The following is a 23615-nucleotide window of genomic DNA, read 5'->3' as shown; positions in this document are numbered from 1 at the left end:
CAGCAGTCCAGTTACGATGTAACCTTTCCTCTTTCGTTGTTAGGCAACAGGGAAATTAAATGGACTGGTTTTGGGAGCAGGTCAGTTAAGAACGCAAATCCATGCAAAATACAATCAGCGTCTATCTGAAATTAAGCCTGTAGTTCCTAACAGTCTGTAGTTCCTAACATACCGGACAGTCTGATGGATGAAGAGGTCAGGGTCTTGGGCAGCAAACACGGTGAGTGTGGTGCCTGCAGGGACACCCTCCTCGAAACGGATGGACTTGGGGTTGGAAGGGAAGACAGGGGGTTCGTTGACATCCTGTACGGAGATGGTGACCCCCGCTGAAGACTGGAGAGAAGACTGGATCCCACTGGCCAGAGGGGCCTTGTTAGAGACTATCACCGTCAGCATGAAGGCCCTGTTCTGCTCATAGTCCACTGGCTGCAGGGAGAGAGGGGTGGGGAGAAAGATATATAGGGAGGGAGGGAGGGAGGGAGACAGAGAGAGAAAGATGAAAGAGAAAGGAAAGAGAAATGAAATAACTCAAATGCACCCATATCAATATGGAACAAAAGTTAATCATAATTTAGCACTTGGAGTTTTTTATTTAAACAGTAAAGTAGTTCCCTACCTTGACCACAGTGACCATGCCGTCATTGTTGACAGGGTTGGTGCGGATGAGGAAGTGACCCTGGGGGTCTCCACTGGCGATGCGGTACTGGGCAGCCCAGTTGGGGCTGTGAGGCTGATCCCTGTCAATCACTGTCAGATTGGCCACCACCACATTCACCCTGTTCTCTGGGACCTCCCCCGAAAACTAGAGAGAGCGGGAGGAAGGGAAGGAAGGAGAGAGAGGAGGGAGGGAAGGAAGGAAGGAAGGAAGGAGAGAGAGGAGGGAGGGAAGGAAGGAAGGAGAGAGAGGAGGGAGGGAAGGAAGGAGAGAGGAGGGAGGGAGGGATGGAAAGAAGGAGAGAGAGCATGGAAGGAAGGAAGGAAGGAAGGAAGGAAGGAAGGAAGGAAGGAAGGAAGGAAGGAAGGAAGGAAGGAAGGAAGGAGAGAGAGGAGGGAAGGAAGGAAGGAAGGAGAGAGAGGAGGTAGGGATGGAGGGAAGGAGAGAGAGGAGGGAGGGACGGAAGGAAGGAGAGAGAGGAGGGAAGGAAGGAAGGAAGGAGAGAGAGGAGGGAGGGATGGAGGGAAGGAGAGAGGAGGGAGGGATGGAGGGAAGGAGAGAGAGGAGGGAGGGAAGGAAGGAAAGAAGGAGAGAGAGGAGGGAGTTAAGGAAGGAAGGAGAGAGAGGAGGGAGGGATGGAGGGAAGGAGAGAGAGGAGGGAGGGACGGACGGAGGGAAGGAGAGAGAGGAGGGAGGGACGGAGGGAAGGAGAGAGAGGAGGGAGGGAAGGAAGGAAGGAAGGAAGGAGAGAGAGGAGGGAGGGACGGAGGGAGGTAGTGAGAGAAAGTGAGATATTTCTATGACTTTAGATAATAGAGACAGCGTTTTTATAATAGTAATGCCTTTCCTTATACTGCTGAATGTCAATGTGTGGAAGTCTTTATACAAACCGATGGATTTGTTCAATGAAGTGTTTATCCATTTACATCGAATGCTGCACATTTAGCAATTAAGAAATGAAATAAGTACTGTAATTAAATGGATGGCACGAACCATCTTTGGGTAATGATCTTCATTATATTCCAATCTAAAACTATTCAGTCTCACTCAATGATACAGAAAACTCAGAGGTATAGTCAGAGCAAAAGCGGCATACACAAAAACCTACTGTACAGGAATTTAGTCCAAACAAAGTGAACACATTCTGCAGCGGTCTCTTTCATATTCAAGAGACACACACACACACACACAATACACACAATACACACACACACACACCACAGCTTTTATTGTCAGACAGTAATCCCTGTTTCCTCTTGTGATGCGTTAACTGGTTTATGGTGTGTGTCTGCCAGCTGCTGTTCACTCTAATGGCTTCATCATGGCGCTGGGGCTGCATCCAAACCCCCCTCTCCTCCTCCTCCCCAGCCCCTGTCCCCTGCAGCATCGCCACGCCGATAAGCACAGAACAAATTAAATATGCACATTCTCTGTGGTGTGTCGGCTCCTCTATTTTATTTTCACTCCGAGCTTCAACACAGACAGGAAAAAAAACCTTCCAAGCTTGTACGGCAACGTTGGGAGATTTAAAAAAAAAAAACCTTATGGAACAGTTCTAACTGGATATAGGGCTCTGGGAAGATGTCCCCACCCTTGAAAGTAACAGGTAGTCCGTCTGATAAGCAGCCAGAGACAAACAAGAGAGCCTGATGGGAGCCTATGCTCGTTACTGGCTAGGGAGCTGGAGTGCCCAGCAATGGGTTCTGATTGAAAAATGACCGAGGACAGGTTCAATTCAGAATGATATGGTAAACTCCAATTTCATTAATGCATCAACGTTTGACTTTGAAAGTCAAGAGGATTCAGATCCAGATCCTCACTGGGAATTCATCCCACTGAACTGCTACTAACCACCTAATTGGAGATGAAATTGAGACTAACGGAATAATATAAGAATTGAGCCTTGTGATGATGCAGCGTTTTAGATAGCACTGCATTCTGTTTTCCCTTTCTCACGACGAGAGAATCAGCTCCACAACTCAATATGGCTCTACGGGATATTTGACTGTTCTCAATAGAAGCATAGTCTTGGTTGAGAACAACAACAACAACAACAACCACAACAAAAGGGCAATAATGTTAGCAAGAAGTGGAAATAAAAATGCCCTTAAAAATAACTCTCACAATGTTTCTCTCTGAGTAGAAGGGTGAACAGTTGAATCAGTATTACGGGTGTTATTATATCCTCTTTGTGATGGTGATGGAGCCCCAGGCATTGGCAACCCACATCATTTCAGCCTTTTACATGTCACACTAGTGCCACATGCAGTGGCGCATCTACTATCACTAACAGCTAATGAAGTCTGCTGTGCCAACAGATATAGCATCTTAATTTGATCACTCTACTGTAGCCGAGAATTTTCCTGCACCGCAGGAAATGCAGATGACCTTTGTGATTGACATAAATTCACTGAAAACACACACTAACACATGGTTATATTAACCGTATGGCACTTTTCATGTAGCCTACTTTTGGCCAACTAATAGCCTAACCAACGTCCAAGGAACATTATGGACTAAACGTTCAAATCCTGTTGCTTCAGGATTATTTTGCTGTGACAATTTACGTAGGCCAAATTAAGATCCTACATCTGTATGCCCCTGACTGTTCTTCAGTAACAAGCCTCAGCAAAACTCGACAATGTATGAGAGACAACTAGTCTGCCACACACAGACGCTCTTCAGGTAGACCAGGAATAGCATGCTATTAAGGCCTACTGGAATCCAGCGGGCTGATATTTAAACATATGAAACTACAGACTACTGCTCCAAACACCGATCAATGTGGACGTGAATTGAAAACGTCGGCAGGAGTATAGAGTTTAGTTTGAGTGTGATGCACTTGATTAGATCTCATTACCATAACCCTAGGAGAGTGAGATTATACAGTCGCTGAATGCAGCCTAATGAGTTGTGGCAAGTACCATTGTCTTTTTGTTTTCCACATAACGACGAACATCACACTCTCATATTCATGCCCATGTTCTCAAATGAATAAAACATTTGGCTTTTTTAATTTAAAAAAAAATTAGAAGCAATATATCTGCTTGGTTTATACCCCTGCAAGCAATTTTACTTAATTAGTGTGCTTATGTTTTCTCTCCATCTCCCGTTGAGAGATGCACATGCTTTCCTGCGTCTGTCATACACAAATAATTACTGAACTGCTCCGAGTGGAGTTTGCTGTGTGGGAAGAGAAGAAAAGGAATTGACAAACAAAGCAACGGAGAAACTGGATAATACTGAAATCTTATAGGAAAATGTGTATGTGTGTGCCTGCGGGTAAAGCTGTATGTGTGTGTGTGTGTGTGTGTGTGTGTGTGTGTCGAATACACAGCAGTAAGATACTAAGACAGCTGCCTCAATATGACTAACATGTCCTCTCCTTTCCCCATTCATCATCTCTTCCTCCCTCTCCTGTCCTCTGCACCACCACAACCACTGTCCCTCCACAACAGAGGCCCATCCATCTGTTACTATTGGAACACGTAGTTTGACTCTTGTGTTCCAAACCATGTGTTCTAAACCATGTTGCCAGAGCTTTTCTTTTCTCCCTCATTGTCATCCTGGTTGTTCTATAGCTGGTGTAATTCATTATCTCTCCTGCAATGCCACATGGTTCTAAACTAAGTGAGGCAGTGAGGATACTCAACTCTCTCCCTCCACACCAGTACCTTAAAGTATTTAAGTAAAAATACATTCAAGTACTATTTATATTTTTTTGTCAAATTTGACTTTTACTTCACTAAATTCCGGAAGACAATATTGTACTCTTTTACTCCATACCTTTTCCCTGACAACCAAAAGTACTATTTTATTGGTCCCAATAGAAGCATCGTTTTGGTTGATAATAACAACAACAATAATGTTAGCAAGAAGTGGAAATAAAAATGCCCTTAAAAGCAACTCTTACATTTGAATGCTTAGCAGGACAGGAAAATGGTCCAATTCACACATGTATCAATAAAAGATCCTACTGCCTCTGATCTGGTTGACTAAACACAAATGCTTCATTTGTAAATGATGTCTAAGTGTTGGAGTGTGCCCCTGGCTATCCGTAAATAAAAGAAAAAGACAAATTGTGCCGTCTGGTTTGCTTGTTAAAAGGAATTTGAAATTATTTATACTTTTACATTTAAAACCACATACAGTTGAAGTCGGAAGTTTACATACACATACTACATACACTGGAGTCATTAAAACTCATTTTTCAACCACTCCACAAATTTCTTGTTAACAAACTATTGTTTTGGGAAGTCGGATAGGGCATCTACTTTGTGCATGACACAAGTCATTTTTCCAACAATTGTTTACAGACAGATTATTTAACTTATAATTCACTATATCACACTTCCAGTTGGTCAGAAGTTTACATACACTAAGTTGACTGTGCCTTTAAACAGCTTGGACAAATTCCTGAAAATTATGTCATGGCTTTAGAAGCTTCTGATAGGCTAATTGACATTTTGAGTCAATTGGAGGTGTACCTGTGGAGATATGTCAAGGCCTACCTTCAAACTCAGTGCCTCTTTGCTTGACATCATGGGAAAACCAAAAGAAATCAGCCAAGACCTCAGAAAAAATATTGTAGACTTCCACAAGTCTGGTTCATCCTTGGGAGCAATTTCCAAATGCCTGAAAGTACCACGTTCATCAGTACAAACAATAGTGCGCAAGTATAAACACCTTGGGACCACGCAGCCGTCATACCTCATACCTCTCAGGAAGGAGACGTTGTCACCACGTACTGTGGTGTGAAATCAATCCCAGAAAAGCAGCAAAGGACCTTGTGAAGACGCTGGAGGAAACAGGTACAAAAGTATCTATATCCACAATAAAACAAGTCCTATATCGACATAACCTGAAAGGCCGCTCAGCAAAGAAGAAGCCACTGCTCCAAAACCGCCATAAAAAAGCCAGACTACAGTTTGCAACTGCACATGGGGACAAAGATCGTACTTTTTGGAGTCTTCTGGTCCCCTGGTCTGATGAAACAAAAATAGGACTGCAAGCCGAAGAACACCATCCCAACCGTGAAGCACGAAGGTGGCAGCATCATGTTGTGGGGGTGCTTTGCTGCAGGAGGGACTGGTGCACTTCACAAAATAGATGGCATCATAAGAAATTTAAAATCATGTGGATATATTGAAGCAACATCTCAAGACATCAGTCAGAAAGTTAAAGCTTGGTTGCAAATGGGTCTTCCAAATGGACAATGACCCCAAGCATACTTCCAAAGTTGTGGCAAAATGGCTTAAGGACAACAAAGTCAAGGTATTGGAGTGGCCATCACAAAGCCCTGACCTCAATCATATAGAAAATGTATGGGCAGAACTGAAAAAGCGTGTGCGGGCAAGGAGGCCTACAAACCTGACTCAGTTACACCAGCTCTGTCAGGAGGAATGGGGCAAAATTCCCTCAACTTATTGTGGGAAGGTTGTGGAAGGCTACCCAACACGTTTGACCCAAGTTCAACAATTGAAAGGCAAAGCTACCAAATACAAATTGAGTGTATGTAAACTTCTGACCCACTGGGAATGTGATGAAAGAAATAAAAGCTGAAATAAATAATTCTCTGCACTATTATTCTGACATTTCACATTCTTAAAATAAAGTGGTGATCCTAACTGACCTAAGACAGGGAATTTCTACTAGTTTTAAATGTTCAGGAATTGTGAAAAACTGAGTTTAAATGTATTTGGCTAAGGTGTATGTAAACTTCCGACTTCAACTGTACTTTTAGACTTTCACTCAAGTAGTATTTTACCCTGGTGACTTTAACTTGAGTCATTTTATATTAAGGTATCTTTACCTTAACTCAAGTATGACAATTGGGTACTTTTCCCACCACTGCCCAACACCATGTCTGATACACCAGCAAACAGCATACAGAGACTGAACAGTAGAGAGAGTAGAGACATAGAGTAGAAGAGAGAGGAGTGTGGCTGTGTGGAGGTTTGAGTGTTCCCCTGTGAGAGGGGAGTGACAGAGACAGGACAGAGCAGTCTGAGGAGAGGCGTTGTTCAGTGGGTTAGTCTCTGACAGCTGGGGCCTCTTATCAGAGCAACCGGCTGGAACTACACAGCTGCCTGCCTGGCACACGCAGTGATGATACCGCCGTGCCACCAAGAGATGGATCACACATCAGAGGAGGCAGCGTGTGACGTGGACACACTCCTCCCTCTGCAGATGGATGGACATACAGAAAAAGGAGAGAGGGAGGGAGAAAGAAAGACCAATGAAGGGAGAGACTACCCCTCCCTCGTGATGCACGCCCACACGCCCACACACACACACACACACACACACACACACACAAAAGTGGGCCAGAAGAAGTCAGGCTGCCTCCAGTGCGGATGTGTATGGGACTGGGGCCAGATGCCTGCAGACAAACCATGGTCACCAGAGAGGCTGCTGGCAGAAAGAGTGGAGGGAGGGCTGCTCCCATCACCAAACAGCATGCCTATGATCTTTCTCTCTCATCCCTCTTTTTCTGTCCCTCCATATGTCGCTCCGACACACTCTCCCTTTACTGCAGTAGCTCCCTGTTTCCCTCTGACCCCTTTCTTCTCCGTGTTTTTGGTCCTCCTATTTGTCCTCGCCTGCTGTTTATCTCTCCACATGTCTCTGTCCCGCTCCTCTGTCCAGCTCTCTAACCTCCTGTCAAAGAGCCATGAAATCTTGTTCTCTAAGATAGCATCAGACACATGGACTGCATCTACAACAGAGTTGGGGCACTGCCCTGGTGAATATCCATCAGCTGATGTTATCCTGTCATGAATACAGATGTGTGGCCCTACAGTAGAGGTCAGAGAGAGGAGACTCACCGTCCTGGCGGTCAGCTCGGGAGGGTTGTCGTTGATGTCGGTCACAGAGATGAGGGCGGTGGCCGTGTTGGACAGGCCAAAGTTCAGGTTCCCCTCCATGTCCGTGGCCTGGACGATGATGGTGTACTGGGACACTTTCTGGAAAGACACACCACATTCACGTTAGTTAAATAAGACGTCATAGAGGGTAAGCATACTATAGCTAGGTGGGCTGACTGACAAACAAACAAATGAATAACTAGCACAAATAGCTCTGAACCTGACACACACACTTATGTGCAAACTCATGAACACACGCGCGCACACACACACACACACACACAAAGGCTTAGGAAGTGAGGGACCAACGGGCGCGAGTGAAAGGCTCATCCATTATAGCCTACAAGTCCCTGCTTTTAGCTCTCTGAGCAACCCTCATCATCACTCACTCTAATGGAGGTGCCATCCCTTTAAGAAGAACCACTATGCTGCAAATATTAAAGAGAGTGAATGGACATTATTTAGGCCAGTTAGATGGGAGAGAATAGCTAGAGGCGGTGCTGTCGTACAGACCACCATTGAAAGAACAGTCAATCATGACGTCAGACGGTATAACATGCATTCACACTGAGAAGATACGGCAGACACTGTCTTCTCCTCTCTTTTCATCTCTCCCTCCCTCCCTCTCACAACACGCACAGATGCACACACACTGCACACACCGCATTACAGTATATATTATTTTGACTCAAAAACAAAACTCATTGACACTTTGCTGCTGTCCATGGTGCTGAAAGTTCACTGTGTCCATCAGTGCAGCGATAGTTTCGCCCCTCTCGCCAGTCCATCTCTCTCTCCAGTCTCCCAGGCTCTCCCCTGGTCTCTCCCTGTAAGCCTCTCAGAGTTGCCGCTCCTCTCTGCTCTCATTAATCCGTTTGGCTAAACCTCCTATTGTGCTGGTGTCAAAAATGGACGTCAAGGACAGGTCAGTCAGTGTGAAGAGGAGAGGGAAGCCCAGCCTAGTCTACTGCCATGTTCGGTCACACCATATTTGGATAGTCTGGATTTTCCATCGGTAGATGCTCTACAGATGGTCATAATATCAACAAACTATCTGTTGATTAGCAACTGTTTGCTATGGTAATGGCTATGGTTAGGTTTAGAATAATGGTAAGAGTTAAGGTTAGGGCTAGGGTAGGGTAAGGGCTAAGTTTAGGGATAGGATAAGGGTTAAGGTTAGGGCTAGGGTTAGGTTTAGAAAAAGGGTTAGGGTAAGGGCTAAGTTTAGGGTTAGGATAAGGGTTAAGGTTAGGGCTAGGGTTAGGTTTAGAAAAAGGGTTAGGGTAAGGGCTAAGTTTAGGGTTAGGATAAGGGTTAAGGTTAGGGCTAGGGTTAGGTTTAGAATATGGGCTTGCTCCTACCTATCTTTCTGATTTGGTCCTGCCGTACATACCTACACGAACGATATGGTCACAAGACGCAGGCCTCCTAACTGTCCCTAGAATTTCTAAGCAAACAGCTGGAGGCAGGGCTTTCTCCTATAGAGCTCGAGTTTTATGGAATGGTCTGCCTACCCATGTGAGAGACGCAGACTCGATCAACCTTTAAGTCTTTATTGAAGACTCATCTCTTCAGTAGGTCATATGATTGAGTGTAGTCTGGCCCAGGAGTGTGATGGTGAACGGAAAGGCACTGGAGCAACGAACCACCCTTGCTGTCTCTGCCTGGCCGGTTCCCCTCTCTCCACTGGGATTCTCTGCCTCTAACCCTATTACAGGGGCTGAGTCACTGGCTTACTGGTGCTCTTTCATGCCGTCCCTAGGAGGGATGCGTCACTTGAGTGGGTTGAGTCACTGACGTGATCTTCCTGTCTAGGTTGGCGCACCCCTTTGGGTTGTGCCGTGGCGGAGATCTCTGTGGGCTATTCTCGGCCTTGTCTCAGGATGGTAAGTTGGTGGTTGAAGATATCCCTCTAGCAATATGGGGGCTGTACTTTGGCAAAGTCGGTGGGGTTATATCCTGCCTGTTTGGCCCTGTCCGGGGGTATCGTCAGATGTTGCAACAGTGTCTCCCGACCCCTCCTGTCTCAGCATCCAGTATTTATGTGTCCGGGGGGGGGGGTGCTAGGGTTTCTCCCTCTCCCTCTCTTCACCGGACAAGCTACCTGTCCCAGACCTGCTGTTTTCAACTCTCTAGAGACAGCAGGAGCGGTAGAGATACTCTGAATGATCGGCTATGAAAAGCCAACTGACATTTACTCCTGAGGTGCTGACCTGTTGCACCCTCTACAACGACTGTGATTATTATTATTTGACCCTGCTGGTCATCTATGAACATTTGAGCATCTTGGCCATGTTCTGTTGTAATCTCCACCCGGCACAGCCAGAAGAGGACTGGCCACACCTCAGCCTGGTTCCTCTCTAGGTTTCTTCCTAGCCTAGTTTTTCCTAGCCACCGTGCTCCTATACCTGCATTGCTTGCTGGGCTGGGTTGGGTTTCTGTACAGCACTTTGAGATATCAGCTGATGTAAGAAGGGCTTTATAAATACATTTGATTTGAAATGTTACTGATATTCTGTAGATAGACTATTCAAATAAAGTGTTACCCTGTGTTCAGCTGAAAGGGCCTCTTTTCAAGCCTTTCACCATTCAGCAGAACTGCTATCTGCTATGCCTGGGCCAGTTCTGCACGGCTGACCTTGATAACACGGCCTATAACAGCTCTGGGGTCAGGACCTGAATCTCAGACGCATTTAGGGTGGAACCCAGGTGGCTGGCTAATGAACCCTGATGGAGGCCAGTAAAATGCTGGGGAAAGATCAGTGCTCTTTCTATTTTTCTTTCTCCGTCTCACTCGCTCTCCGTCTCACTCGCTCTCCGTCTCTCTCGCTCTCCGTCTCTCTCGCTCTCCGTCTCTCTCGCTCTCCGTCTCTCTCGCTCTCTGCTCAAGGAGCAGTGTGCTTAATAGTCAGGTCAGTTGATCCAGCAAGGCTTATTAAAACACTTAAACTCACCCAGAGTCATTTAAAGTTCTGCAGAGTCATTAGGACTCGCTCCACATGTTAATTTGAACTAGACCAGCTCTATTAATGAAAACTCAATATGGGCTGCGCTTTATTACAGTCATAATGAAAGATCAATACCATCTCTTCTCATCGTGCACTGCAGTAGATACACCCTTCATTTAGCTACATCAGGGTAACAGTAGTCCTGGATAGTTGCTGTCCTGTGGCTAGCCTGACTCTGAGTAGCAGACGTGCATAGTCTTTGATCAAGCATGGAAAGGTGTGTTAAGCCCAACAGCAGGTGGCACTCTGACACAGTCGGGGGAATGAGACATGCTGTCCTGCAGCACTTTGTTCCAAACCTGACAGTTGATAGAAGTTTAACCCAGCACACACATACACACACTCTTCTAGCCTCTTCCGTCCGTGTGTCTGCCCTAACAAGCCATTAATGGTGTCTCTAATGAGTCCTATAGATCTTTGAAAAGAAGTATCTCTGTTAGATTAGAGCCCAACTCAAGAAAGGAAATACGCCGCCTTCTTTCACCAAACAGAACAAAAGCAGCGCTTTTCCCACGGGTCTAAGCTCTTGGACTTTAATGGGAAGGGTTGAAAGGCATCTAGGGCCATAAGAACAGAACACTGCTGCAAACTCTGAGGTAAAATGAGATCCTTTACACAGGAACTGAACGAGACCAGAGAGTACAGAAAGCACAAAAGGCTACAGGCTAACAGAACTCTATTGCCAGTACTCCTTTTAAACCAAAAAGGTCAAATTAAATCCTGAAATGGTTGTCTAATAGTCACTGTTTGGAGTTGTTTGTTTTCAAATCTTATTTACAAAAAAGATAGAAAGGCATTACTGACATTGATAGGAAAAATGCAAGGTACATTTTTTACTTACAAAACATTAAAGACATGCTCCAGAACTTTGGATACTACTAAGAGTTTTTTAAACCTCCCACTTTGGGCTGGATGTGTCAATGTGTAGTTCATACTAGCATAATCTATGAGTAGAATTACTGTCTTACCTCAATTAGCCACAAAATCCCTAGTTTGAAAGCAACAGTTTTTCTGGAAGCTGTGCTGCGCCATTTCCCATGACATTTTCCCCCACGTGGGCCAACACCCTAGCAATTTGAGTTCAACCAATGAGCTTCAGCGCCTCGCCATATGAGTGACAGCTAGCAAGATGCACATGATGCACCCACAGCACAGCGAGAGAGAGACAGCAATGATGTGTTGCACACACTGTATGTCTATTATGCAATTTTCGGGGACCACTACTGGCAAAAAAATATACAAAAGTACCGTAGAATCCCTTTAATGGAGCATGCATTGAATTCGAGCTGTGTGTGTTTGTGCTTTGTGTGCTAGGCAGACTGAACATGTGACGAAGACAAAGCAAGCGTGAATGAGCACTGAACTAGCACTTTCCGTATTTGCTCTGTGGTTTGTGTTCCGGCCTGTCAGTTTGGTACTGACCACAGTGATTACCCTGTCACTAACAATCTACCTCAAACAGCCACTGACTCACATTTAACCCAGAGAGACTCCCTCTCTCCCATTCACTGCAGCTTTCTGAGGAAGATGGAGCACAGCCCCCCTGCTAAACACACTGTATGAAACACAAAGACACATGGACATACAATATACATACACACCCAGACCAGTATGATATACTCATGACACATGAAATACTGTCTCACAAACACTCAGATACACCCATATGCACAGACACTTGCCCCCCCCCCCAGATATGTCAAAAACAAACTTTTCTCCATAATGGTTAACCACTTCCCCAGCTTGAAGGAGTAATACTCAGTCCCCTGGAGCTGGCACATTCAAGCCCCTGTAGATGCCCAGTGCCCTGCATTATCCCCTGCCCAGCCTCTCCTCCCCCATGTGGACAGTCTTTAGGCACTCAGAAACACAGACTACAGTGTCAGATCAATGCCCTAATCAGGCAGAGCGGAGCTTACATGGTCCAACCTGGAGCTGACACGAGTCAGCCACGCCGCCCAGCATCGTGCACAGCCAGGCTCCAGAGAGGCTGCAGTAGCCTGGGGGAATGAAAAGCAACGGACCTGCCACTCCAGCCAGGCCTAGAGAGCACCGAGACAGCCCAGTCCATCTGTGGCACACAGTACAGGACAGCATGACTCTTACACTCAGCAGCTCTGACACCCAGCAGGCTACCTCATACTGTACCTCACCGCTACACACTCAGGACCAGGACTAACAAATGCTGCCCATTAGCCACCAGCACAAGAGAAAGACACAGTGGCGTGTTTATGTGCAGTACCTCTGTTTCTCAGGCAGAGAACGAGGGACCCAGAGACAGCTTAGCCCTGCTTGTTAACCAGTGTGCTGAAACATGCAGTGGCACGAGGGCACAGAAGAGGTGAGGTCAGGGATGCAGTGAGTGGCAGGGTAATTGGCATTCAGGAGTGTTCAGGGCTGGGTGACACTGAAGTGCCCTTCCTGTTCCCCTGCTCTTCTCCACACTGAAGAGGCTCACTCACCCCTTAATTAACACATGAATATTCCATTTAGTCTCCAGTGCAACTGATGAAGAGGATTAGCTGCTACATCGCAGTGTGTGTGTGTGCGCGTGTGTGTGTGAGCGTGCGGGTGCGTGCATGCATACATGTGTGCTAATGCCTGAGAGTCTACTTATGTGTGTGACCTTGAGCGTAGGTGGGTGAACACCCAGGTGTGTCCCAGTTTTAGGGGAATGATCAGAGGGAGAGAGGCAGGTGGGACAGGGCTGCTTGAGTTGCTGCTCTACCTAGATTAATGAGGTTGACTCCCATCCGTTCAGCTTTGGGGGAGACCAGGGGACAGTGAAACAGGCCCCTGCATTAACTGCAGATGATTTCTACTGTCAACCCTTTACTGTATAACATGCATACTTGAATGAGTAAAGTGCATGCATACATGCATACAGAACCTGGATGTAATTGTGATTGTTTATGTTCATCAATTATTCACACACAAATCAGATATTAAACAACTAAACCTGGTTGCCATACTAGTCTTTTGTTTCCAATATAGGTAAAATCCGTCTGGTTTCCACAGGATGGTCAGGATGGAGCTATTGCCAAGTGGGACTATTGAGAAATCTGCGAATATAAACGTTATGAGACTGACTCGTGTTGCCAGAGCTCAAAGGCTTAGACTCAGCACTTGTTCTTTTATGTCTGTAGTAAAATCACCAGACTAATAATATCATAATGATACAGTCTGTTATAAATTTGTGTCTTTGGAACATTAGGAGTAGGACTGGCGGACGTGTTTCCCTCTGAATGTCAGGCCACAGAGGAGTGTTAGGAGTGTGAGTCTGAGAGGCTGACTGTAAGAGGGTGAGAACAGCTTCTTATAAAATACTCTGCTGGCAGCTTACTGATGCATTATGGGATGAACAGAGTTGACCCACCGTGACCTCCCTCATTAGTGATCTAAGAAGGGGGGGGGGGGGGGGGGGGGGGGGGGGCACAACACCTGCGGGAGTGCGACACAAGGAGGGTAGAGGATAAACCAGGTGAAATCCATTCCCATGACCCCCTTAAGGAGGGCCAGCACGTGTTGGTATTTTATAGCCATTAGCAGTGCTGTTCGCAGGGTCAGGGTCGATTCCATTTCAACTCCTGTCAACTGAATTGGACATGAAAAGTCTCTACACATGAATAATTCAATTCAGTTCCTGAATAGACTGGAATTTGAATCAACCCCAACCCTATCTGACTATTTTGCTCATCACGTTTAAGGTTTAGTCTAGGGAGAGAGGGAATTCTGAGTTCGTTATTAAGGGCAGAAGGTGACTGACTGGTGTACAGGAGTGGTGACCTATAGGAATTGGAACAACACCCAGTGTCAGACTATATTTAATATAATGACTTAGTTTGACATGGTACCCCTGCCATGAGATGTAAGGTGACACAGTAGACACCATAAACATACCGCAACCCTGTGGATGTGCAGTAACATGCTGACATGAACACCGATCCAAAAGGATGTCAATGCCCCTTCCTCCCCACTGTTACCCCCCACCTGCGCCCCCTGACAGACAGTGTGACCTTGTTGTGCAACTGACCTCCCTGTCCAAGCCGGCGGCAACCGTGAAGATGTCTCCCGTCTCGCTGTTGATGGTGAACATATTGGGGATTGGCATGTGGGGGGTCTGGGATAGGATCCGGTACCGCACCATCCCATTGGCTGTGGTGTCGTCATCTGAGTCGTTGGCGGTCACCTGCATCACTAACGTGCCTGCCAACAGGGAGGAGGCAGAGCCAGCAACAGTTACAGAAACACAATGTGAATCACACAGCACAGGAAACACCTCCTCCTGGCAAAGAAAAAGCCATGAACAGTCATACCAACACCAAGAGATGTAACATATGTGTCCCATCATCATACACAAACACATATTTAACATACAGTACACAGTATACACACTTCAAAACTTATTTCAAACCCATTCCCTGCATCTATGTCTTCAGCTAAGGGAAAATAAGCAGGAAAAAAAACTCTGTGAAAAAGCCCCCATTCATCCCATCCCTGTATATACCAGGCTGGCAGGCTGGCAGGCAGGCAGGCAGGGTAAAGTTCCTCCCTACAGAGTCCATTTAGTAATGAGCAGCATGGGCTCTTCTGCCATTTCCACCATCCATTATTTCAGCCTTCAGCAGAACGGCTGCTGCCCTTAATGCTCCGATGCTCTCTCCCTATTTGTCTTGGAATCATGGGTAAAAAACACAGCCATTTAAGGCTGGCGGTGGGGGTGGTGTGTGCCTGTGTACGTGTGCATAGAGGTGGAGGGGATGGGGGGTGAAAGGCCTGTGCCCCCATCTCCCCTAGCAGAATTATTGATTTGTAAGAGCTTGTCAGCCAGGCTCACAAATGTGACCAGGCAATTAGGAGCACTCTGTCCAGGAAAAGGGAGAGATCTCCTCGTTCCTCTCCCCAGCTCAGGGAAAATGTCACTCTCCATCAGGCAGCCATTTAAAGGCTGCTACTGCTACTGCTGCAGCAGGAAATCTAGGGTCTTGTCAGCTTAGGGGGAGAGAGGCAGGAGAACACACATGCCAGGGTTGTTGTACTGTATAAGGAGGTAGAAACAAAGAGAAAGAGACAGGGGGAGAGAGGAAGGGGAGAAGAGAGAAGCATATATAGAGAGATAGGGATTGATAGACAGAGACAGAGAGGAGTGTAGCTAGAGAGCGAGTGAGAGAGACAGAGAGAGAGAGAGAGAGAGACCGAGAGAGAGAGAGTGAGAGAGAGACAGAGAGAGAGAGAGTGAGAGAGAGACAGAGAGAGAGTGAGAGAGAGACAGAGAGAGAGAGAGACACAGAGAGAGAGAGACAGAGAGGAGTGTAGGTAGAGAGCGAGTGAGAGAGACAGAGAGAGAGAGAGAGAGACAGAGAGAGAAATTAACAGTAAGCATTACACATACAGAAGTTTCAAAACAATAAAGACATTACAAATGTCATATTATATATATACAGTGTTTTAACAACGTACAAATGGTTAAAGGACACAAGATAAAATAAATAAGCATAAATATGGGTTGTATTTACAATGGTGTTTGTTCTTCACTGAAGGCAACCAGAGAGAGAGAGAGAGAGAGAGAGAGAGAGAGAGAGAGAGAGAGAGAGAGAGAGAGAGAGAGAGAGAGAGAGAGAGAGAGAGAGAGAGAGAGAGAGAGAGAGAGAGATGGGAGGAAAAACAGGGAGGAGTGAGAGACATTAGAGCTGATCTAGGGTCAGTTTTGCTGTAGATCAGAAGTAGGGGTATGGATAGCATTAGATAGGATTAGCTAGTGTAGAAACATGTTGAATTTCAGACAGACAGGAGAAGAGACACACAGTGGGTACTCGCAGCTACAGGTGTCTGTTATGCTGGCTCTCATAATTGGGCAGAGATAGCACCATAATTCCCGTGACAGCCAGAATCAACAGAATAATTGTGGCTGAGAATTCTATTTCAAACTTCATTAAGTTTCAAAGCAGGAGTTGTCACTTTGCCCATGGAGAGAAAAGAATGGGGAGAGAAAGAGAGAGCCATGGAAGGGAGCGAGGAGAAAAACAATGACCCTTATTACAGAGGAGAGCATCAACATTTGATCAAATGTTCAGTCCGATGGGGGAGGAGTAATGTAGAGAATCATATGTCAACTCTGCCACCTTTAATTTCAATAAGAGGGATTTCTTAATAAGCTTAAAGAGTGCTCTTTGTCTAAAAGTGTGGGCATGCCTGAAAGAGTTAACCTATGAGCCTGTTTAATTCTTCTTTCATTTGAAAATGACTTCTAAATCCTAATTGCTTTTCCACCAAAACCGCTGGAGCCGAAAATTTCACTGGTGGCAGGCAAGGCAGGCATGTTGGCCATTTGGTTACATGGGAAAGAGAGCGGAAAGTTGAGATCCCTGATGGGCTCCATCCACTGACTAAACATTACTGAGCTGGGGGTCAACACCTCCCAGCTAACACATGTGGTTCCTTGGAAGTTGTGGGAACGTGCGTTTTAGATTTCCCATTGGTTCTGGGAACGAAGCCATACGCTTCCTGACCAGTAAAACTGAATGTTTTTTATAAACGTTCTGAGAATGGAAGTGAAAATCTCACGGCGTCAGTGAGATTCAAACCTACGATCTTCTGATCTCTAGTCATTAAATTAGCCCACTGCGTCACCAGAATTGAGCTAGCATGCCATATTTGTTTTACTCATTCAAAGCTGTTCAAACAGACACTGAGAACAAAATAACAATCTTCCAAAAAGGATTTGAAAGTTTCTAATGATTTCTTGTGGATTTTATGGAATATTTTCTTAATGTTTCCAAGTTGTGGAAAGGTTGTATGCAGAATAACCATAGGACAAACACCCTCTCAACGAGCTCTAAGAAACATATGGTTCTCAGAACGTTATGTGTTAGCTGGGCTGCCTTCCAATTACAGATGAATTACAGATTATAGTAGCGGTGTGAGGGTAAAATCACTGGGGAAACCAAGCAAGGAAAAAAATATACTGTATATATTACAACCTGTGTTGTGATAATTGCATTTTTTGCTCTATAACCTGTTAGTTAATTTGCCTTGACACCGTGATACTGTATATAAGCTTAAGGCCGAGACAATAAGAAGGCACAGTGGCAGGATAAATTCAACCACACCTTTGTTTCATCATAAAAGAGAGTAAGAGAGCAACATCTGTCCAGTGAGGTCCACAAAACATTTAGCCTGTAACAAACAGTTATAGGACCTACAGCATGGTCAAGCACATTTTTGGACTACTAAACAACTATTGATTTGGAGTCACTGCAAGTCGCAAAGTAAACAGGCTATTCCAGCACTGTTTCAACGTCAACATTATCTAATCACATAATGCTTAGTCAAAAACATTTATTGAACCTTTATTTAACTAGGCAAGTCAGTTAAGAACACATTCTTATTGACAATGACGGCCTACCCCGGCCAAATCCAGACGACGCTGGGCAAATTGTGCGCCGCCCTATGGGACTGCGAAACACGGCCGGATGTGATAAAGCCTGGATTCGAACCAGGGACTCTTGCATTGAGATGCAGTGCCTTAGACTGTTTCGCCACTTGTGAGCCCTAATACAGGGACAACTAAAAGATACCAGAAACAATTTAGTCCAATCAACATAAGGTAAATATGATGTATCTGTCCATGGTACCGATTTCTCTCTGTGCGTGTGTGTGTGTGTGTGTGTGTGTGTGTGGGTGTGTGCATGCAAGAAAAACATGTTGACTCACCCTACTTGTAGAGAAATGCCAATGCCATCCTCCTCTTTCATGTTGCCTGAATGGTCTATGACTGACATACAGTACAAGCTTTTTGTTTTTGTCCTAGGCTACCTGGTTAAAGTGCTTGCTTGCTAGCTTAATTTCCTTTCGTGGGCAACGATGCGCCAGGCCAGCTTTTTAACATTAGCCAGCCAACTATATCTAGCTACATGTTGAACTGTTGAACCATCGTCTCAGTCCAGGGGCACAATGTATGAATTTATGGTTGGATCAGAATCACCATTAGAATCAATGGCCAGTACGGAGAATTAAGTAAAACCACAAGTACAAATCCCTATCTCCATCCATGGCTACTTTAGGAAAGGGACAATTTTAGCTAGCTAGCTAGCCACCGGAGGACAACGACACAATGAGATGCAACGTTTCTGTCAATGATGTTTGGCTTCTAATGTGATATGACTGGTTTGAAGGCAAATCCACACTGGCTTCCCTTGATACTTTTTTTGGGGGTTGCCAGGACCATTCACAGCTGTGTTCTGTTTAGCTCAACGCTGATTGGCTATTATTATTATTATTTTTTTTCATCAAGGGAAGCCAAATGCTCCCTGGCTTCCCTTTCATTCAATACTACGGGCGGCAACAATGTCATACTCTTTTTGACCAGACAGCATCAGATAGATGGGCTACACATACAGAGACAGAGGGTGGTGTGTTGTTCACTTGGTTTGCTTTCTCCGGTGAGATACATTCAGCCTCATACGAATTGAACGACATTTATGATACACAGAGAGATGAAAGATCAATTATTGTGTATGTTTTTTTCTTGGTCATTTTTTTGGGGGGAAGCCTGGCAGCCATACACACCAGTGGAGGATGTGGAGGAAAAGGGGCAGAACAAGAGAGAGATGGACACAAGTATTATTCATATTTGTATTATTGTCTCATTCACTTCCCTTTTTTGACCTGCACTTTTTGCACTCAGAGCATAAGAATTTCACGGTCCTTGTGATTACATCTGCGACGCTGTGCATGTGATTAATAAACTCATCTAATCTAATAATCTAATCTAAAGCACAGATGCAGAAAGATAGCATGGCAAGGTATTTCCGGGGATGGAAAGGGAAGGGAGAGAGAAGACAAGGCTGGAAAGGGCACTAAAAGGGGTAGCAAGAGGGAGAGAGATAGGGGTTGGAAGACTAAAGGACAAGAAAAGGAGGGTAAGAGGAGGATTAAAAACAGGCATTGAGACAGGGACAGGTAAAGTAGAGTACAATATTAATATGGGGAGGCAGTAGTGGGTGAGAGACTGTGTGGAAGGGCAGGAGGAGAAGTATGAGGCCAAGGAGGAGAGGTGAGAAGGAGAGGGATGTGGCAGTCACTCTGTGTGTGTGTGTCTAGGGACAGAGTGATAAAGGGGACACAAATCACTGCGGTCACACAAAGTTGGCTCTAATGGCACTACTGGCCCTCCCCGGGCTTTTAACAGACCACACTGCAGCTCCACCCACCACCAAACACAACCCTGCCATGCCCGGGAGGGACCAATGAAAACCAGCCGCCAGAAAATTACCTCACACCTCAATGCATGGGCAGTCAGAACAATTTACTGCAATGTCTCTTCACATGTCTTCACAACTTCCCATGCTGAAGGAATTATTAGAGAAGAACAGACTTGAGGGAGAAGAAATCTATTTCATACACTACTTGGACAAACGTATGTGGACACATCTCATTCCAAAATCATGGGCATTAATATAGAGTTGGTCCCCCTTTGATGCTATAAACAGCCTCCACTCTTCTGGGAAGGCTTTCCAGTAGATGCTGGAATATTGCTGCAGGGACTTGCTTCAATTCAGCCACCAGAGCATTAGTGAGGTCTGGCACTGATGTTGGGCGATTAGGCCTGGCTCGCAGTCGGCGTCCCAATTCATCCCAAAGGTGTTTGATGAGGTCAGGGCTCTGTGCAGGCCGGTCAAGTTCTTCCACACCGATCTCGATAAACCATTACTGTATGGACCTCGCTTTGTGCACAGGGAATTGTCATGCTGAAACAGGAAAGGGCCTTCCCCAAACTGTTGCCACAAAGTTGTTTAGAATGTCATTGTATGCTGTAACATTAAGATTTTCCTTCACTGGAACGAAGGGGCCTAGTCCGAACCATGAAAAACAGCCCCAGACCATTATTCATCCTCCACCAAACTTTACAGTTGGCACTATGCATTGGGGCAGGTAGTGTTTTCCTGGCATCGGCCAAACGCAGATTCATCTGTCGGACTGCCAGCTGATGAAGCGTGATTCATCACTCCAGAGACCGCGTTATAACTGATTCAGAGTCCAATGGCAGCGAACTTTCCACCACTCCAGCCAATGCTTGGCATTGCGCATGGTGATCTTCCTAGGCTTGTGTGCGGCTGCTCGGCCATGGAAACACATTTAATGAAGCTCCCAACGAACAGTTCTTGTGCTGACGTTGCTTCCAGAGTCAGTTTGGAACTCGGTATTGAGCATTACAGACAACTTTTACGCGCTACATGCACAGCACTCTGCGGTCCTGTTCTGTGAGCTTGTGTGGCCTAGCACTTTGCGGCTGAGCCGTTGTTGCGCCTAGATGTTTCCACTTCACCAGAACAGCACTTACAGTTGCCTGGGGATGCTCTAACAGGGCAAAAATTTGACAAATTGACTTGTTGGAAAGGTGGTATCCTATGACGGTGCCACGTTGAAAGTCACTGAGCTCTTCAGTACAACCCATTATACTGCCAATGTTTGTCTATGGACATTGCATGGCTGTTTGCTTGATTTTATACACCCAGAAATGGGTGTGGCTGAAATGGCAGAATCCACTCATTTGAAAGGGTGTCCATTTACTTTTGTATATACGGCGCATTCGGAAAGTATTCAGACCCCTTGACTTTTCTCACATTTTGTTACGTTACAGCCTTATTCTTATCCCCCCCACCCCCCCCCCCCCCCCCCCTTTTCGTTGAATTTTACCCCCTTTTCTCCCCAATTTCGTGGTATCCAATTGTTGGTAGTTACTATCTTGTCTCATCGCTACAACTCCCGTACGGGCTCGGGAGAGACGAAGGTCGAAAGCCATGCGTCCTCCGAAACACAACCCAACCAAGCCGCACTGCTTCTTAACACAGCGCGGATCCAACCCGCGCAGTCGACCTGGTTAGCGCGCCACACGAGTCGCTAGTGCGCGATGAGACAAGGATATCCCTACTGGCCAAACCCTATTCTAAAATAAATTAAATAGTTTCCCCACCCTGATGAATCTACACAAAATACCCCATTATGACAATGCAAAGACAGGCTTTTAGATATTTTTTGGAAATGTATAAAAATAAATAAAATACTGAAATATCACATTTACATAAGTATTCAGAGCCTTCACTAAGTAATTTGTTGATGCCCCTTTAGCAGCGATGACAGCCTCGAATCTTCTTGGGTATGGCGCTACAAGCTTGGCACACCTGTATTTGGGGAGTTTCTCCCATTGTTCTCTACAGATCCTCTCAAGCTCTGTCAGGTTGGATGGGGAGAGTCGCTGCACAGCTATTTTTAGGTATCTCCAGAGATGTTCAATCGGGTTCAGGTCCGGGCTCTGGCTGGCCTACTCAAGGACATTCAGAGACTTGTCCCAAAGCCACTCCTGCGTTGTCTTGGCTGTGTGCTTAGGGTTGTTGTCCTGTTGGAAGGTAAACCTTCGCCCCAGTCTGAGGTCTTGAGCACTCTCGAGCAGGTTTTCATCAAGCACGCCGCTGGATTTGTCTTTTGCTCTCATTTCAGAGTGTCTCTCTAAAAGGGCCATGAAAAGGAACTACTTCCCGTCTGTCCGCTACAGAGGGAGAAAGCGGGATAGAGTATAGAACTACGCTCTGAGGAAGGAGGGCCTCATTCTACAATAAAATAGAGAAATCCTTTTACATCCCCGGCTCTATCACGTGAGTGTTTTCTCTGTGATCTCTTGTGCACGAGGAGAGAGTGGTGGTGGTGTGTGTTTGGGGGTTCTTCTTCATCTCCTTTTACAATAACCATCCAATAACTTGAAGTGTCCAGCAAGCTCCCAGAATACCCTAATGAGGACACGTGGATGCCCACCACACGGGTCAGATCACATTTGTTCCCCGTCTGAATCACAATAACAATTGGATTAGTTCATTCTGTAATTGCATCATGACTTGCATGTAAGACCGATCCAATGCAATGACATGCTTGTCTCTGTGTCTCCCGATGGAAGAACGCCGGTGGTGGCGGATGGCGAGCGTGACATTTCAAACCCACTTTCACTGATGGATTGATTTGATACACAATGTCGCATCTGGCGACAGCGATAAGGGCAACTCCCCGCAGGTCTGTCTCTTTGAATGCTTTTACATAGCAGCCAGAGTAGATGGAGGATAAGCCGTAATACTTCAGAGACACATTGATATCAGAGTCTTCTAGATACACTAGAGATGAGCACGTCACACATCTCCCTTTGCTCTGAGCGGCTAGAAGAACATTCTGTCTGATGGAACCAAAAGAGTTACGGGGAGGGGAGGCCCATTCTCATTACCAGTCGAAAGAAAGCAGCTTAAAGTTGAAGTGATACGTTGGATAAACATGGCGCTGAACTTCTTTGCGTCTTAAAATGGCCCAGAAAAGTAAAACCGTCCCACAGAACATACACCAGTGATGAAAAATGGCCCCACTCACATTTCCTTAAATAGTCAATTAGGCAACCATAGCTAAGTGGCACACTCTCTCATTTAAAATTCATGATTGCATACAATAGAGGGGAATAGATAGACAGAAAAAGGGAGAGAGAAAAGGTCTATGGTCTATGGTCTATGTAAAAGTACTTGTCAGTGTGTTAACTCCATCATACAATAGTGGGACATTGTGTTCACATTCCACTAGCTAGCTACGTGAGACAATTTCAGAATAATTAGCTAATAAGCTGTGCGACCTACGTTTTCTTCTCCAACACAATTGACAGTGTTGTAACCCCAACACACACTTTGTCCTCATATGCTAAAAATAAAAGGTTTTTATAAGATAGTACCAGTCAGTTGAAAAGGCAGACTTTTCAAATATGTTTGGTTCTTCTCGTTAATTAGCAGAGTTTGTTCTAAAACAGACAACAGATCCACGCTCCACTGAGGAGAGACCATTGTTGCAATGTATGTGTGTGTGTGTGTGTGTGTGTGTGTGCTCTTTTCCCTCTCTCTGTCTCTCGCCTGCGTTGTTTCGGAAATCTCCTGAGATTAAACTGTGCAGCAGAACATTGTCTGAACACAAAGTAAACAAACATCGATGTCTGACTGGTAGAACAAGTGTTCCTCCAACCATGATACGTCGCTCCCTCTGCCTTTAAAATGACCATGCTTCTGT

The 23615-nt window shown here is 45.6% G+C and overlaps 1 protein-coding gene across 5 annotated transcripts in view; it reads right to left on the bottom strand.

Annotated features, from left to right (window-relative positions):
* The window catches only part of LOC110527925 (cadherin-4), a 243357-nt gene that overhangs the window by 18427 nt on the left and 201315 nt on the right, over positions 1 to 23615 (bottom strand). For all 5 annotated transcript variants that reach the window (XM_036983417.1, XM_036983419.1, XM_021609553.2 and 2 more), the window contains 4 exons: positions 14563 to 14735; positions 7483 to 7620; positions 617 to 802; positions 173 to 426 (listed from right to left, as the gene is read on the bottom strand). In XM_036983417.1, the coding sequence (XP_036839312.1) occupies positions 173 to 426; positions 617 to 802; positions 7483 to 7620; positions 14563 to 14735 (751 nt within the window). The remainder of the gene's footprint in view (positions 1 to 172; positions 427 to 616; positions 803 to 7482; positions 7621 to 14562; positions 14736 to 23615) is intronic.

Source organism: Oncorhynchus mykiss, chromosome 7 (assembly GCF_013265735.2).
Source record: "Oncorhynchus mykiss isolate Arlee chromosome 7, USDA_OmykA_1.1, whole genome shotgun sequence".
Lineage (NCBI taxonomy): Eukaryota > Metazoa > Chordata > Actinopteri > Salmoniformes > Salmonidae > Oncorhynchus > Oncorhynchus mykiss.
The sequence above is the reverse complement of the archived record's forward strand: the minus strand, read 5'-3'. Positions and strand labels throughout refer to the sequence as shown.